The 17,971-nt window shown below is 51.5% G+C and overlaps 1 protein-coding gene across 7 annotated transcripts in view; it reads left to right on the forward strand.

Moving 5' to 3' along the window:
- The window catches only part of SMOX (spermine oxidase), a 38,723-nt gene extending 22,384 nt beyond the window's left edge, over window positions 1–16,339 (forward strand). Inside the window, exons 1-10 of one of the 7 annotated variants that reach the window (XM_023760290.1) lie at window positions 7,652–7,794; window positions 8,122–8,177; window positions 8,318–8,438; window positions 8,623–8,662; window positions 9,070–9,118; window positions 11,592–11,765; window positions 11,926–12,685; window positions 13,359–13,519; window positions 15,334–15,423; window positions 15,864–16,339. In XM_023760290.1, coding sequence (XP_023616058.1) covers window positions 8,399–8,438; window positions 8,623–8,662; window positions 9,070–9,118; window positions 11,592–11,765; window positions 11,926–12,685; window positions 13,359–13,519; window positions 15,334–15,423; window positions 15,864–16,001 — 1,452 coding nt within the window. In that variant the 5' untranslated portion in view covers window positions 7,652–7,794; window positions 8,122–8,177; window positions 8,318–8,398 and the 3' untranslated portion in view covers window positions 16,002–16,339. The other 6 variants (XM_023760291.1, XM_006096423.3, XM_014462357.2 and 3 more) reach the window with 6 other exon arrangements.
- The last annotated feature ends 1,632 nt before the right edge of the window (window positions 16,340–17,971 follow it).

A 17,971-nucleotide genomic window follows, 5' to 3' on the forward strand; every position in this document is an offset into this window, starting at 1 on the left:
CTAGGTCCAGAGGGTCAAGTGCTAAGGCCTTCCTTATGCCTGGTTCAGGCGGAGGAGGCAGGCCCCGCCCGGGGACGTTGAGTGTAGAGGCAAAGTTATTTGGACTGTGGAGTTGACATGGTTTGACCCGATGGATAAGGGCGGGTCTTCCATGAAGGATGGCACTCCAGCAGTTTTAACGGCCATGGGGAAAGCGTCAGGCGATGTGTGGTGACCCCAGCTCAGTTCTGGGCATTTCCAAGAGGGGCTGGGCAGGGTCACATGTGGGAGGCCAGGACTAAAACATGTCTCTGGTATTTGGTGATCGGGAGGCAGTTCTTGGAGGGTAAATCTCAGGGTGACAAATGGAACTGGTGAGGATATTGAGAGAAGGTGGGTGGGGAAGTTGACACATGCTTGGCTGCTAGTGCCCATTTCCGTTGGGTGGCCTCCTAGTGTTCATTCATCCTTGTTTGGTGACCCTGCCAGGGGACAGCGTTTTTGTTCCCTGTGTCCTCTCTCCTCCCCCTGCTGCCCTCTGCTTTCCAGTTTGGTTTCTTGGGCAGGTCAATCAGGGCAGTGTGGGCTCTGGGCAGCAGGGGGAGGTGGTGGCCTGCAGGCTGGAATGGGATGGAGGATGGGGGTGGGCAGCAGGGCATCTTGAATGGTGGTGAGGCACTCATGCAGTGTCTGGCCTGATTCCTTGAAGCTGCCGGTCTTGGCCTGCTAGTGGACTTGGGGATACAGGCTCCCACCCCCATTTTGGCATGTAAGCAGGGACAAGAAGGCAAGTGCTGTTGTCCTGTGCCCCTGCCCATCTCCTCCCCATCCCTCCTCCTTCTCCCAACCCTCCTCCTCCTCCTTGTCCTCTTCTTCCTCCTCCCCCTCCTCTTCCCTGCCTGGCTGAGCCAGCACTTTTTTTTCTTTTCTCCTTTATCTGCTTGAAAAGTACAGGGTGTTCTGTTTCTCCTGTGCATACAGATCAAGGAGCGGATGTTATTTATTTATTTATTTCCCCAAATCTAGAGAAGGGTAGGTGGGCACTGAGGAGCATTAAGTGATTCTTCCTCAATAAGGCATTTTCTCTTAAAATTAAAAAAAATTTTTTGAAAGGGAAAGATGACACAAACCAATGGAAAATAAATTGCTTTCCCCACCCCCAATCAGATAACAGGGCACCTGAAAAGTCCAGTTCAGGGTTTAGCTGGGGCCCAGCACACAGTAGGTGGCCCTGGACATAATTTTCTCTCTCCCTTTCAGTTTGGACCCCGAGGTGTGTTGGCTCCAAAGGCTGATATGGGGGACACAGGGAATGACTCCTTATCTATCTGCCGTCAGTGGGCTGTGCGTGTAGCCTCTCTGGCTTCTTGGGGGTGCTAGGGGTTGACGGGCCCATCTGGGATTAGCTGTGAAGGTCAGGGGTGCAGGTGACCTATACAGCCACTTACCTGCTTCTACTGTGGCACCCCAGGTGTGATGTCTGAGTTCAAGGTCTCTGATGCTTGGGAACTCAGGATTCTTTCTGTGTTCATCTTAAAGGCAGGCTGCTCGCCTGTACTTCCCACAGTCCATTCCTGAACCCGGTCCCAAAGACAGTCTGCTCATAATTTAGCTACGGAACTTTACAAATAATTTGCACACATGAGGCTTTTGAGAATCTTGTGACATCCACATAGGGCCTTATTTGACTGTCACAACAGTGTAGTGGGGGGTTCCCTGATGAGACCAGTTTCATCCCAGCCACACTCTGGACTCCACAGGAGCTTTTTGAGAAGGGGTTCCACCAGTAAGATTTGAGAACCACTGTGTTGATCCCATCCCTTTATTGTATAAAAGAGGTTTTTTTTTGGGGGGGTGGCCTAGGGCTGGGGGTGGGGATGGAGGCCAAGAAACAAGCATGCAGGCAGAGCGCCCCCAGCCCTGGGAACGGGCGTGGCAGCAGGGAGGGCAGCAGAGCCACATCGCATTGCGTCATTGGGTGCCCAGCAGCGGTGACGTCAGTGGCAGCTGGCAGCTAGGAGCACCCGGTGTGGGTGTGTTTACAGACCTGCTGCAGAGCAGGTTCCTTGCCTGCGTTGAATCTCTGACCCTTTCTCCCTGCTGGCTGCCCTGGCAGGGGATGCAGGCAGCCATACCCTCACCTTTATCTACATTTACTTCCCTGTTAGAACTTGGAGGGGGGAAGTGGAGGGGAGGAAAGGACTGCAGGCAGCCCTGACCCCCCATGTAGCTGGATAGAACATCAGGAGGGGCTGGGGGAGGGGGTGTAGAGGGACAGAAGAAGGAGGAGGGAGGAGGAATGGGGAAAACCTGGATACAGTCTGAGTTGGGGAGTTCCCTCCCAGGAGCTCTGGGCCATGGCACCACCTTCCGGCCCACTGATGAATCATTTCTGCACTGAGCTGGCCTGGGCCTGGGGAGCTTGGATGGCATTTGGAGGCAGTCCATGCCCAGGTGTGGTGTGGGAGGTGGAGTGGCTGGGGGAGGGGTGAGGAGCAATTTCTTAGCCTGAGTATATTGAGAAAAAGACTCTTTGCTACACCTTGAGATGTGTGGAGAAGGAAGTCAGTGTGCTGGTATTATTTTTTTTATAGGGAGCCAGGAATGGATATCTGAATGGTTACTGAGGTAGGCACACACATACATTGAATGGCACAAATCCTAAATACCCAACTCTGTGGATTCTTATATGTATACTAGAGGCCCAGTGCACAAAATTCATGCATGGGGGTAGGGGGGAATGGGACCCTCAGCCCAGCTTGTGTCCTCTTGCAATCCGGAACTCCTTGGGGGATGTTGGGCCTAAACTGGCAGCCAGACATCCCTCTCACAATCCAGGATGCTGCATGCACCAGTGACCATACTTTTCATACAGATGAAAGGCATCTTGCTGTTGTATGGGCAGCTACATTTTTTTGCCCTGATTATAAAAAGTAGTACATACCATGATCCTTCTGAGGCAGTAGTACCATTTTCCCCATCTTATAGGTGGAAAAACTGAAGCAGAGAGAAGTTAAGTAATTGGCTTTGTCACACAGTTATAAGGGTCAGAATCAGGGCTGACCACAAAATGTGCAAGCCAGAGTCCATGCATGGCATCACGGCATCATCCTGTGTTTTCAGTGTTAGAGTAGCCTTGCCAGGTTTTAATATTTAAATCTAAGAGACTGTTCCCAATATAATAGGGTAGTGTTCTTAGGCCTGGCCAGCAATCAGGGCCATCTGTGGGGCAACCGGTGGGCAGGGTGATGCTGGCCCTGATGGCACCTACCTTGGCTGGCAGCCTGATGCTGCCATTGGCCGGCCCCGCCCCCCACTGCCACATCACCTCCCTCTGCGGGGTGACCTGGGGCAGGGCAATCGGGGGGCCCCACTGGCACCCGCCTTGGCTGGTGGCCTGGCGCTGACCACTGGCTGGCCTTGCCCCCTCCCCCCACCATTGCCGCCGCTGGTCACCTCCTTCTCGGGTGGCAGACGCTCAACGCAGGAGCTGCCCCCAACCGTTGAGCGTCTGCCCCCTGGTGGTCAGTGCATGTCATAGTGACCAGTCATTCCACCGTTTGGTTAATTTGCATATTAGGGTTTTATTATATAGGATTGTAACCACCATCCACACCAAGGTACATATTCTTCCACTCCAGAGAGTTCCCTCCTGGCCCTGTTCAGTTCCCATCTCGCCTCTGTCATCACAGATTGATTTGACCTCTTTGTGAACTTTACATGAGTGGAGTCATACAGTATGAACTCTTTTATCTCCGGCTTCTTTTGCTCAATGCAATGTTGTTGAGATTATTGCTGAGAACTATTTCCTTGCGTGGCTATGCGGTACATAGCACGATATATTTACTCATTCTCCTGTGGCTGGACCTTTGGGTTGCTTCTGGGCCTTGACTATTATGAATAAAGCTGCTATGAACATTCTTGAGCATATCTACTTGGTGGAATATGCCGTATTAGGTACAGGTGACAGCTTTTTAGATGCCCCTGTCCGCTGCCCAGCAACCACCTTCCACCCATATTTGCTCCCTGTTGTTAGGTCCCGGATACTATTGGAGTCTGCAACTCCTGCCATTGAAACCTCAGCAAAGGCAACTGGAATCTAAGTTGCTTGGGCCAGGGAAGGAACCCATGGACACCTTCAGACCTTTGGGGTCACTCTGGGAATAGAGAGGTAGCCTCTCCCAGCCCTTGGGCCAGATTCAGAGACCCCTTCGCCTCCTAGCCATCAAGCTGCCTGGCCTGGCGTCTCTGAGCAAGCTGGCTCAGTGTAACTGTCAATTTGATGTCTGGCCTCTGGTGCCACGGTCCTCACGGTTCACTGTTTCCTGGGCTCCTTGGTGCTTTGTGGTGACTGAGGGGCTGGATGGCTGGGGAAAACAACCAGAGGTCTACCCGGAATAGCAGAGGCTCATCCAATACCGGCCTCGTGGCATTTTTTGGGGGAGGGCGGGACTAGGTCCTGCCCACCAAATTGCCACCTCACTGAGGCTGTGAGAGAGCAACAGAAATCCAGAGGAGAAGAGAAGGGGCAAGAAAGAGAGAGTGTGAGGGCAGAACTAGGCAAGGGAGGGAGAGAAGAGGGAGAGTATCTGGGGTTGGTGTGAGCATCCTGAAGTCCATGCAAGTATCCTGGGGTCAGTGTGAGCATCCTCAGTTTGGTGGGGGCTGAACCACAGCGGCTGTGCTGGCCCAGCTGGTCCAGGGCCAGGCAGTTTCTCTTGACTTTGACCTTCTTGGTCATTCTCTCCCTGGCTGGCTCTTGTTTCTCAGCCTTGGGCAAGAGGTAGTGCCTAACAGGTTTTGGATGGGATTGATGGCTTTCAGGGGCTCCAGGTGGGCCCCCAGCTCTCCTGCTTGCTGGTGAGGGCCCACAGTGCATCCCTTCCTCCTACTCTCCCTCTGTGTGTCTCTTCTTCCCTCCCCACGTCCATTGGAGACGGCTTTTATTTCCAGGTCCTTGAGGAGGACAGGGTGGACGCGAGGTCTCCCCTTGAGAGCAGAGCCCGTGAATGCCCCTTGGGGCAGGTGGGAAGTGAAGGGATAGTAGGTGAGCTGTGGCATTCCTGTTCCCTGCAGGTTCCTAGGAGGCGAGTGCGGACGGTATGCAAAGTTGTGAATCCAGTGGCGACAGTGCGGATGACCCTTTCAGTCGTGGCCTACGGAGAAGGGGACAGCCTCGCGTGGTAGTGATCGGTGCCGGTTTGGCTGGCCTGGCTGCAGCCAAAGCACTTCTGGAGCAGGGCTTCACGGATGTCACTGTGCTTGAGGCTTCTAGCCGCATCGGAGGCCGTGTGGAGAGCGTGAAACTCGGTGAGTGCCACCTCAGCCCAGCTACCTCCCAGAGCCACTTCTTGTCCCCCAATGCCTTGGCCGTGCCTGAAATCTCATTACTTTAGCAGCTTCTCTGGGGTAGTTATTCCACGATGCATGCAGCCTGGATGTTTTCCAAAAGCTTCCTTTGTCCTCTCAGTAGCCCTCTGAGGTAGGCAGGATAGGGTTCTGGCCTCCGTTTTTGGAATATGACCTAGGGTTCAGTGTTTAGGAGGGAGGGGATACCCAGAACCAAGTTCTCTTAGCAGTGGATGGACCAGTTTCTATTTCACAAAAAGGGGAATTCTGTGAGCTTCTATTAGTCATTAACTTTTGAGTGTGAATTAGTGTATCATGACCGAGAGTTAGCTGGGACAATAGAAACTCAGGGCAGTGGATGTGTAAGGGGATTTGGGGCCTCCTTGTGGATTGTGGCAGGTCTCTGGGAAAAGGGTCTGTCTAGGTTGTAGAGTAATGAAAACTCTGGAGAAAGCAGCCAGGTAAGAGACTTACCACAGGGGTGGGCAGATTACTCCAGGGATTCTAGAAGATGGGGACTTGCCTGAAATGCCGCTGGAGACCAGGGCTTCCCAGCCAGGGGGTCTGGCCATTGAGAGATTGAGCAGGTAGGGACCATGGACCATGGACTGTGGGCTGTATTGACCATAGGATTTTGTGTCTGTGACTGTTCCCTCACGGGTTGCAAGGCCAAGAAGATTCTGTGTGTCCACTTTTGATGGATGGGGCAGGAGAAGTAGGTGGTCAGGCTTAGAATAAGCAGAGGTTGAGGTCACCTGGGTACTTTCTTCTTTCGGAGACTTTGGCCACATTAGGACTCTTCCCCGATAGCATTTACTGGATAGCGTACATGAAGTTGCATCTGTTGTCCCCTGGCACACACAGGAGAGTATGTTAGCAGTAAGGATGAAAGTGCATCCAAGGCACTTGTAAATGTGGGGACAGCCAGCAGGGAAGGGTGGGATTCTTTGCTTAACACCTGATTGGCTGGCCTGGAGTCTTAGAGTGGGGGCTGCTGCATTTGTGGTTCTTGAGTCTTGATAAGACATTCTGAGATGGAAGCAGAAGAAGGCAGGGCAAACAGCCCAGTCTCAGTGGTAGCTGACAGCCAAGACATGCTGTGCAGTGAAATGATGGTACAGGTAGTGAGGAGGGAGAGATGGGGCTGCAGGAGCCTGAGAGGATGCACAATCGGGCAGGAAGCCTTCCCTGGGAGAGGGAGGTTGGGTGGGTCTCAAGTGTTGGGGGAAGTTGGATAGTAGTGAGAAGGATGAGGTGATACTTGTGGAATGATATATGTGAGGAACACCACGGCAGACCTGCCAGGAGAGGGGAGAGCGTGTCCAGGCAAGGGCATATGTGCATGTGTTGTGTGTGCTGACACCCAGGGCTGAAAGCCCAGGCTGCAGTTGGGCTAGCTGCAGTTTGAGATTGTAGCTGTGAATCTCAGTGATAAGAGCAGGGGTCAAGGACGAGAGGCCCCAGGGACACTGTGTGTAGACCTGGAGATAGTAACTGGTACTCTTTGGATGCAGCGGTGTAGCAAGGATGACACAGGCGGAGAAGCATGTGGGAGAGGAGAGGAAATATCCTCAGACTGGGACCTGCTTTGGGCTGCCCCACCTCCTGGCAGAGCCTCGTGGATAGGGCTGTGGCACTGACCTTGCAGCTGACCTCAAGCTACTCCCCTTATTCCTGTTTTTGCTGAGTGTCTGGAGCCAGGAAGGGTACCATATTCCTAGACATCACCTCCCAGTGGCTGTGTGACTTGGAGCTCCCTGCTCTGCCCCGGGGAGGGTCCCCAGGTTTAGTAGGGTCTCCAGGATGCTGGCCCCATTCTGTCCCTATTGGGAGCTAATACCAGGCAAGATTCTTAGGGAGCCTCAAGCCTGAGGCTCTAAAGATTGATTAGTAAAAAATGCCCTCAGGGCCCACCAGGAACCCACTAGAAGCAGGGCACTGGGTTTTGGCTTTTGGTGTCCTCTGGTCTACCCACTTCTGATTAGTCCCGTGTGGTGACTCTGGGGCAAATCCCTGAGTCATTCAGGGAGCAGTTATCTCAGCTATAAAGTGGAATCCATTTTGTGCCACATACAGTTTCACTGCAAACTTTGGTTGGTTGCCAGAGGGGGACCCTAACTCCCATCTTGCCTTTTGTGGGGGTGGAATGATTCTCCTGGAGGAAGGAGGGTGAGGCAGTGTTCTAGCCCTCTCTGCAGAAATCCCTACCCCTCTACGGTCTTATTGTTGTCACCATCAGGACACTCGACCTTTGAGCTGGGAGCCACCTGGATCCATGGCTCCCAGGGGAATCCCATCTATCATCTAGCAGAAGCCAATGGCCTCCTGGAAGAGACAACTGATGGGGAGCGCAGCGTGGGCCGCATCAGCCTCTACTCCAAGAATGGCGTGGCCTGCTACCTTACCAACCACGGCCGCAGGATCCCCAAGGACGTGGTTGAGGAATTCAGCGATTTATACAACGAGGTGAGGTGTCAACAGGCCAGCTAGGCATAGAGCAGGGGGCAGGGAACCCCCTGGCAGTGTGCAGGAAGTCCTTTAAGGTCCTGGTCATGTCCTTGCACACTCTCTGGGCCCTGCATTTGGAATATCAGGACAGTTTGTGGATAGAATGAAGATGGTGAGTGGAGAACTACTAGTTAAGAGATTGTTGGTACACATGATTAAATATTTCTCCAGAAAGGCCTTAAACATCTTTTATTAGATTTATTACTAGGTACTTAGGCAGTGATTGTTGTTATTGCTTTTGGGTACTCTTGTAAATGGTAATTTAAAAACAATTTTATTTTCTAGTTGTTCCTGGAATATAGAACTATAACTGATTTTACATATTGATTTCAACTACCTTGGTAAATTATTATTTTAATTCTAATACTATATTTGTTAATATGTTATATTAATTTATATTCTAATAATGTTTTGGAATTTTATGTATATAATTCTATACAAAAATAGATGAGAATTTTATTTTTTCCTTTCTAATCCTCAGACCCGCATTGTCTAATAGAACTTTCTACAATAATGGAGATGTTTTATACCTGTACTATCCAGTATTGTAGTCACTAGCCACATGTGGCTCTTGAGCTCTTGCAATGTAGTAGTAAAACTGAGTAAGTAAATATTTAATTATTTAATTTTAAATTGCTACAAGTGTCTAGTGGCTACTGTATTGAACAGCACAGCCTAAGACTATTTATTTTTCTTCCACTGGCCAGTATCTCCAGTATAGTGTTGGATAGAAGTGGCACACATCCTTGTCTTATCAGGTTTTTAAAAATATGTCAATATTTTTAGTATCTTTCAGTGGTGCTGTGAACTGCACTGGACAAGCAAGGTAACATGTAGGCCCTGTTTTCTGATACCTTGTCGTTTATAATATAACAGCCCTTCACTCTAGGCCCACAAATTGGCCAACAAACACCTATTGTACATTTTCTATGGGCATGGGAAAGGAGATATGACCTTTGTTTTGGGGTAGTTCCTGCTCAGGGAGGCTGGCTCAGTGTGTGTGCACCCACAAGGTATGTTGTATGCAATCCCATGGTATTATGTGTTTTCACTCATGTACAAAGAGACTGAATTGTTGATGAGTAGATAAGAACTAGTATTCTTCAAAATGGAACTTCCTGGTCTACTGGGAATGAGTCGTGCTCTGATTGTGAGTATTTCAAGCATGGATGCCTTTTGAGAATGACCCTCAGGGTCCATGACTGACTTGCTCTTTTAAACCCTTAAAAATAGATCATCATCAACTTCTGCTGTGGGCTTGATATATTTGAAAATCAAGAGTGTCAGTTGTAGAAAGTAAGATGGATAAGGTGGGTTATTGGTCTGGGTGGTGATGCTTTATGTGAGAAGGAAAGGGTGTTAACCATGAGGTCCAGAGATAGAGTTCTCTGTGTGGCTGTCAACCAGTGCTGGAGGCTGTTCTGAAGTGGTGCATTCTAAGCACGTGAAGCCCTGCCTGAGGGTGGTTTCCTAACAGAGAGGCAGCCTCCCTCCAAAGGTGATGACTTTGAAGGGCTTCTCATTTGAATGCATTATATTTGTTAACAAATAAATGAGTTGCAATAGCATAGCGCTCACTCTCTGGAGCGAGACTACCTTGATTCAAATACCAGTTGGACCCTTTATTAGCTGTGTAATCTCGGGCAAGTTATTGAGCCTCTCTGAGCCTTGCTTTCCTCATCTGTAAAATGGACCTAGTTATACCTACTTTATAGTGTCTTGAGGACTAAATGACATCCTGTTGAAAAGTGCTTAATGAGAATTGGGGTGAGTATTAGCTGTTATAGGCTTGTGTCATTTCCCTTGGGTGACATTAGAAAGGTGTTATTTGACCCAGGGCAGGAGACTGTACCCATATGAAAAACCCATATTCAGTTAAGGCTGTCCTCGCTGGTGAAGAGTCACGTAGATGGACTGAATTTGTTACTCAGCTGGCATTTTGGCCTCTAGTCAACATAAGGTAAGGACTGGGTACCATGTTGGTTATCACCCAAGGAAAAACCCATGGAGGAGGAGGCAAGTTGAAAGCCTGACTCCTTGGCAGTAGTACTGGGTGAGGAATTTGCTGAGAACTCTAGTTAAGGCCAAACACCCAGCATCTTGTGACTGAAGGGAGGAAATATAAACAATTTCACTCATTTACTTCTTTATATTTTATACTTCAGAGACGTTTAACTCATGTTTATATCTCCCGTGGAGATACATGGTTGGGAATGGGCAATGCCACCTTCCTTCCTCCACCCTGCAGCCCAAAAGTCTATTCCAGGGCTGGGTTAAAGGGCAGATCATTCCCATGAATGTGTGTGCTTGACCAAATTCAAACACTTTAGGAAGGGAAGCACACCGTTAATAGGCACCAGCCCCAGACGTTTGGCCAGGGAGCCTGCATTTCCAGTGTTCCGGGAGGGAGAGTGGGTGTGTGGCTATGCTCACAATGCCTCAGTGATGCCAGGGCCTTGGATAAAGTCCAGAGTCCTTGACAAGCCCCTTAGTCCTTCATGCTGGGCTCCTGCCTGCCTTTCCAAAGTTATCTCTTTCCGTGCTGTTCACTTCAGCAACATCGAACCACTTTCAGCACAAGGCATCTACGTTCTCTCTCCCCTCTTCCTCTCTTTCATCTTTGAATATGCTGTTCCTTTGTCCGAAATACCTTTCCTCTCCCTCCCACTGCCAACCTGACTCTATCCTGACTGTCCACGGTTATCTGGGTTGATCTCACAAATCCTGGGCTCTTTCCTGTCACAGCACATTTTATGGTGTCTCCCCAACTTTAGGGCAGGGGTTTAGGACTCTGTCTGTCTAGTTCACTTTTACAACCTGTGTCTGGCAAAGAGCCCAGTGAACGTTTGCTGATGAATGTTGGAGCTTAAGCCTTGCCTTTTGGGGAATCCCATGCCTGATCCAGGACTGGCTTCCTTTCCTCAGGGAGACCTGCCCAGTGTTTGATGGGGGTGATATACCACAAAGGCAGGAAGGCAGTAGGCCAGGGGTTGTTAGTGTCTTTCTGTTGATGAGATGTGGGTTGAAGTTCTTGACAAAATATGCCCGTGAAGTGCATTCCCATTCCTTGGCGCACTGGGGCCTCCCTGCCCTCCACATACCCTGCCCCAACATGGCATCTTCCTTACCTGAGTCTGAGTCCCACCGTAAAGGGAGCACCTTGTGTGGATCTGAGCAGAGCCAGGCAGCGTCTCCTGGGAGATCAGACTTCAGGGCCCCTTCTGCTCCCTCTCCCTCAAAACACTGGCCAGGCCACCGCCCCAGACTGCCCTCCTGGGAGAGAGCGAAGCAGACAGGCTTGGGCAGAGGTGGCAGGGAAGCGGTTTGTGCATTTGGTTCCTGGAAAAGGGAAAAGTGTGCGGATCTAGGTTCTAAAGTGGGTTGTCGGCTTGGCCACGTAGAACCCACGAGGGGTGGGTCCTTTCCCACAAACTGTACAGGCACCAGACATTTCCCTTTTCTAAGCAGGGGCCCAGCAACAGAGCCTCCAGGGCCCACCCAGCTCCCTCACAGGCCCGGGTGGCCTTAGAGGGCGGCGTCTGGAGGAGGCTGGCTGCCCCGGGAGGAGCTTGCCATCCCTGAACCAGGACCCTGTTGAGTCTCAGTGCAGTGGGGAGCACCACCTGAGGCACCAAGGGAGAGGGGCCGTGGGCGTGGCCTCTCTGGGGACATGTGGGAAGTGTTGGGGCCCTTGGGTCTGAGATGGAGGGGCGATGAGGGAGTGTGTTCTCAGCCCCCTCGGGTCTCTCCGGCAGGTCTATAACATGACCCAGGAGTTCTTCCGGCATGGTAAACCAGTCAATGCTGAGAGTCAGAACAGCGTGGGGGTGTTCACCCGGGAGGAGGTGCGCAACCGCATCAGGAATGACCCTGAGGACACGGAGGCCACCAAGCGCCTGAAGCTCGCCATGATCCAGCAGTACCTGAAGGTATCGTTGCCCAGTGGGAGCTCAGTTGAGTATAGGTGCCAGAGCCCGGAAGACCATTCCGGGGAATCTGGGTCCGAGGAGGGCATGCTGCCCGGAGGTCCAGCCCTGACCCCTGCCCAGCCCTGTGAGTCACCTGGCTTCTCTCTGGCTCTTCCCACAGGTGGAGAGCTGCGAGAGCAGCTCGCACAGCATGGACGAGGTGTCCCTGAGCGCCTTCGGGGAGTGGACGGAGATCCCCGGCGCCCACCACATCATCCCCTCGGGCTTCATGCGGGTTGTGGAGCTGCTGGCCGAGGGCATCCCGGCCCATGTCATCCAGCTGGGGAAAGCCGTCCGCTGCGTGCACTGGGACCAGGCCTCGGGCCGCCCCCGGGGTCCCGAGATTGAGCCCCGTGGTGAGGGTGACCACAATCACAACACCAGCGAGGGCGGCCAGGGAGGCGGGGAGCCGCAGGGGCACGGGCCGGACGAGGACGAGCTGTGGCCGGTGCTGGTGGAGTGCGAGGACTGCGAGGTGATCCCGGCCGACCATGTGATCGTGACCGTGTCGCTGGGCGTGCTCAAGAAGCAGCACGCCAGCTTCTTCTGCCCGGGCCTGCCCGCCGAGAAGGTGGCTGCCATCCACCGCCTGGGCATCGGCACCACCGACAAGATCTTCCTGGAGTTCGAGGAGCCCTTCTGGGGCCCCGAGTGCAATAGCTTACAGTTTGTGTGGGAGGACGAGGCGGAGAGCCGCACCCTCACCTACCCGCCCGAGCTCTGGTACCGCAAGATCTGCGGCTTCGACGTCCTCTACCCGCCCGAGCGCTACGGCCACGTGCTGAGCGGCTGGATCTGTGGGGAGGAGGCCCTCGTCATGGAGAGGTGCGACGACGAGGCGGTGGCCGAGATCTGCACAGAGATGCTGCGGCAGTTCACAGGTGCGGCCCTGCGCCCGCTGCCTGCTTCCACCTGCCCCTCCAGCCACCCACCCACCTTCCCGGCCAGACCCTCTGAATCCCATGAACCGTGTGGTCGCTCGCCTCTCCACAGATTGCGAAACTGAGGTGGCACAGCCACTGGGAGAGCTGCCACCGGCCGCCACGTCTCAGCCTTGGGCTCCTAAATTGTGGGCTCTCTCCCCCCGTCTGGAGCCGGAGACACCCAAAACCATAGGCTCTGTGTTTCTTCTAAGGGTTGATGGTAAAAACTAGGATGTCACCGCAAAACCTCAGATTGCCCGCATCCTAGCCATTGCCTTGCTAAGAGGTGGATTTGTGCTTTACTGTCGGATTCTTTTAGTGGAACATCTTTCAGCCACTATCCTCGGAAAGCCCCACAGGAACCCCTGAAGTTGGAAGGAAACAGGATTATCTAGAATGTTTCTCGGGTAGGAAAATTAGGGCCCAGGGAGATGAGGTGTTTTGCCGGGGTCTCGAGGAGGCGAGGGGTACGCAGCTTGAACTCGGCCTCCCTCCTCCATCCCCCAAGCCTCTCCACAGCAGCCCGGCCCTCCTGGAACCCCGGAGGTGGACGGGGAGTGCTCTACTCAGGGTGTCTGTGTGTGGCCATTGCTTATCCTCCTTCCTCTCCGCTCTTCTGACTCTCCAACAGGGAACCCCAACATTCCCAAACCTCGGCGAATCCTGCGCTCGGCCTGGGGCAGCAACCCTTACTTCCGAGGCTCCTATTCGTACACGCAGGTGGGCTCAACTGGGACCGACGTGGAGAAGCTGGCCAAGCCCCTGCCATACACCGAGAGCTCCAAGACCGCGGTGAGTGTGGGGGGCAGGGTGGGGAGGGCCTGGGAGGGCTGCTTGTGCGTATTCTGCATGTGTGTTTTTCCAGGCGGAGGAGGGGGAAGTGTATTCACGGAGGGGTATCAGGTGAGACAGGGGTGGAATACCTCCTGTAATGGAAGAGAAAACAAGAAATTGTGCACTTAACATCTGGAAGAAAAGATGGAATCAAACTGAAGTGTTAAACGCTTTCTTGAGATGATAAAAACGGCCATTTAATGCTGCGCTGTCCAATATGGTAGGCATTGATCACATTTCATGGGATTAATTAAAATTTAAATTAATAAATTAAAATGCTAGGTCCCAGTTGCACTACCTCCATTTCAGGTTCAGTAGCCACTTGTGGCTGGTGGCTACCATGTTCGATTATGTAGCTATAGAATATTCCTATCATCATGGGAAGCTCTATAGGAGAGCATTGATTCCATGAAAGTAAGTTTCCCCAGTATGTTTTCACCCCACCTGCCAAGATGTTTTAGGATATAAAATTGAGAATACTTCTCCTCCCCCAAATTATATCAACTTTATAATAAATAATACATAGAGAAAGATAATAACTAGGAGAGAAATAATTATATATATATTTCTGTCCCCATAAAGTATTTTTGAGTCCCTCTCTGCACGCACAATAAATGCTAAAACCCCAACAGAATACATTTAAAACGATTTTTTGGTGGAATTGGTGCTTCCACTGGCCTCTCTCCATCCGCCAATGTGGAGTTAGCCAACCAGCAAGGTGTGTGGTGCCTGCCCTGGCTGTGCTCCGGGGAGAAAGGACAAGGCCCTCACTGCTGTTACAGCATCCTCCTAAGAAGCAAAACCAAGTAAAAATAGCTGTGGCTTAAGCTAGACAGAAGTTTACTTCCATCACACAAAAGGAAGTCCAGAGTAGGTGTCGGGACCTCATACCATTAGCCACCTGCTTCATCGTCAAGGCCTCCTAGTGGCCCAAGAGGGCTGCAGAGGCTGCTTCTCTCATCTGCATTTCAGGTTGGAAGGTCTGGGGGACACGTGGGGCTGAATCAGTGTCTCTAAGCAACAGTACACCGAAGCTGATTGGCCAGAACTTAGCCGCATGACTATACCAGCTGCAAGAGCGGCTAGGATACATCATTTTTATTCTGGATGGCAGTGGACCCCGTTAAAAATCAGGGCTTTGTTACTGAAGAGAAAGGAGAATGGGTGTGGGAGTAGGCAGCTTGCCCTCTGCCATAATATGAGCCCCCCCTTTCAGTTTCACCCGCTCTGTGTGCTCCTTGTTGGTGGGTTAAAGCTTCGCTACTCAAAGTGGGTGGTCTGTGGGCCAGCGGCCCCAGCATCACGTGGGAATGTGTTAGAAATGCGGACTCTCAGTCCACTCCAGACCTGCTGAGTTAAAAACTTCACTCCGCCGGAGTCCCCAGTTGGTGCTTTCGCACATTCTGTCTGAGAAGCCCTGGGAAAGTCCAAATTCAAGCTTCAGATGTGAGCACTTGTGCTTTGCCTGGAGCCCAGCTGGACAGCCTGCTTTCTCGAGGTTGAGGCCTGGCTCTACCCAAATTGTCCCTGTCCCCTGAACACGGTCTGCTTTGCTGCATTTTTGCCCCCCTTTCCTTCTCCCTGCCGTCCTTTGCCTGTTCATTTACCCAGCGTTTTCCAAGAAGCAGTCCAAGGTCCTGTCGTCTGGGAAGCTTTGTGTGTCCCCCCAACCATGAGCCTCTCCTCTAGGCTCTCGGCGCCTCACTCAAACACCCATCACGTCACATATAACACTGTTAATAATTGGGTTTCGTGTCTGGCTTCCCCACCAGCAAGGAGGCTCCTCAGAGCAGCAGCCTGGTCACCTTTTATCTTCCAAGTGCCCAGAACAGTCCCTGGATCCTAACAGGGGCTCCATAAAGGTTTGTTAAATCACCACCTAACTTTATCGAGTGCTACTGTTCTTCCAGGTTCTAAGTGCTTTAGATACATTATTTCACTTAATCCTTTCAACAACCCTCAGAAGCAGTGGTAGGAACCCATTTTACAGATGAGAATACCAAGACTTAGGGAGGTTAAACTGCTTTCCCTGAGTTCACTGGTAAAGCGGTCCAATGAACCTCTGAGACTGCAGAGCCAGAATTTCTAAAAGCCTCAGAGCAGACAGAACTGAGGCCTGGTGCTTGGGGCAGAAGCAGGGGAAGGTGGCCAAGTGGGGTGGGCAACTCCTCATCCTGTGGAAGCAGCAATACCTGCTTACTCATACCTCTGACTTATAGTATGGGTGGGGATTTCTGGAGCAGATAGGTAGACTCTTGGCCTCTCTTACTCCTCCACCCTCATTTCCCTGTCCCCCTCCCAGCCCATGCAGGTGCTGTTCTCCGGCGAGGCCACCCACCGCAAGTACTACTCTACCACCCATGGTGCTCTGCTCTCTGGACAGCGTGAAGCTGCTCGTCTCATCGAGATGTACAGAGACCTCTTCCAGCAGGGGACCTGAGGTCCCTTGTTACTGCTGAGTGTGTTCCTTAAAGAACCACTAACTCGTGACTGCCAGCCCTGCCTCTTGATGCCATGTGCCCCTAATTTCCTAATCCTCTGTAGAATGATTTGTACCTTTTGTAGAGCTAGACACCCTGACTGGCTTCAGACCTGGTTTTGTAGCTTTTCCTTTTCTCCATGCCGGGTGGTGACTAGGGTGGGGCCTGTTGATTTACCTCTGTGCTCTGACCTCCGACCTACCATGCCACCCCTCCCCTCCCACCTTGTTATTGTAAGTGCCTTCAATACTTTGCATTTTGGGATAATAAAAGAGGCTTGTCCTTCCTGTGCTCCTCAGCTCCTCCTGTTTTTTCTCAGACGCGTACTAGTGTGTGTGTGTGTGTGTGTGTGTGTGTGTGTGTGTGGTTTATTGCACTTCCTTTGAGTGAGAGGATGGTGGGGGAGCTGTGGCCTGGCTGTGCCTGCCTTGACGGGAAGGGATATCCCCTCACTCCTTTGTGGTGGTTTGCCTTCCTCCTGGAGAGGCCCCTCGGGGATCAGGGCCCCTCACTGCCCAGCCCCAGCTCCTTCAGGATAGGCCTGGCACTGCCTCTGGCCCTTTACTGGACTTCTCAGAGCTTAACTGGATGACATGGCCACATGGATGAAGGTGCGTTCCGTGGGAGAGGGCACCTGTTGTGGCTCCGTGCCAAGATCAGCTATGTTAATTATTAATCAGTATCACCTGGCTCTGGGTCAGGCCCTCAGGTGGCCTCTGTTGACTTCTGGGAAGGTGACAGTTTGGCCATTTTGGGGGCACGAGATATCCCTCAGTGTTTCCCACCTATTGTGTTCAAAGGGCCCACCCCTTATTGGGGGGTAGTCTTTTCTGCTCTTTTTGCTGAGTGAAAACACACACATAGACAAACACACCCCTTACATACTTGCCCTCCCCCCCCCACACAAATACACTATCTCACACCCTTCCACCTACACACAGCTGCCTCTACACACATATGCATTGAACCTGAAAGAACATTTAGTCATATTTTTACTCCAGAGTTCTATTGATAGAGTTTGAATCCTATAGAATTGAAGGGTTGGGTGGTGGGGGAAGTTGTGAAAAGCCAAGTGGGCCCCCTGGTTTAACTCTGTATGAGTTTAGATTGGGTCTTATTCTTGGACGTTTAGGGCACTGCCCTTGACATGACTACATCCTCTCCCCCATCACCTCAGGTTATGATGGGACTGTACAATGTGTAGACACACCTGTGCGCATGCCCGCCTGCACCCACCTGCATGCACACTCACCTGCACGCACATGTCTAACAGGCATCTTGCTCTGCCAGGGTTGATCTTCATGGAATTTATGTCAGGGATTTATATTCACCTGATGCATGACTTAAAAATATATAAGTATAGACATTAAAAGTATTTTGAATAAAGGAGTTATTGATGTGGTTCTCAAAGCTCAAAAGTTATAAAAGGCTACACTGAAACATCTCCCCACAGATATCCATTTCTAGGTATGTCAGTAGAGATATATACAGTGGGGCCTTGACTTACGAGTTTAATTCGTTCCGTGACGGAGCTCATAACTCAAATTACTCGTATGTCAAATCAAAAAGTGAACGAGTGAGACACGTGATGCTGGGCTGATGTTGTGGCGGTCACGGTGACGTTTGCTGTGCCAACTAGCGGTGGGGTATCTGAAGCTGGCTCGTAACCCGAATTTTAGCTCGCAACTCAAAGCAAAAAATCGGCCGAGAGATGGCTCGAATCTCGAAAAACTCGTTAGTCGGGACACTCGTAAGTCAAGGCCCCACTGTACCCTTCTCTGTCCTTTTTATACAAAAGTGACAAAGTAGTCATCCTGTCTAAATTTTGCTCCTTTAGTTAAGATAATGTATCTTGGTGTTCTTTCTATAATTAGTACTTAAACAGACGATGTAAATTTGGACCTTGCTTTGGTCACAGAGTGTCTGTATC

This window comes from Myotis lucifugus, unplaced genomic scaffold (genome assembly GCF_000147115.1).
Source record: "Myotis lucifugus unplaced genomic scaffold, Myoluc2.0 scaffold_178, whole genome shotgun sequence".
In the NCBI taxonomy this organism is placed as follows: Eukaryota; Metazoa; Chordata; class Mammalia; order Chiroptera; family Vespertilionidae; genus Myotis; species Myotis lucifugus.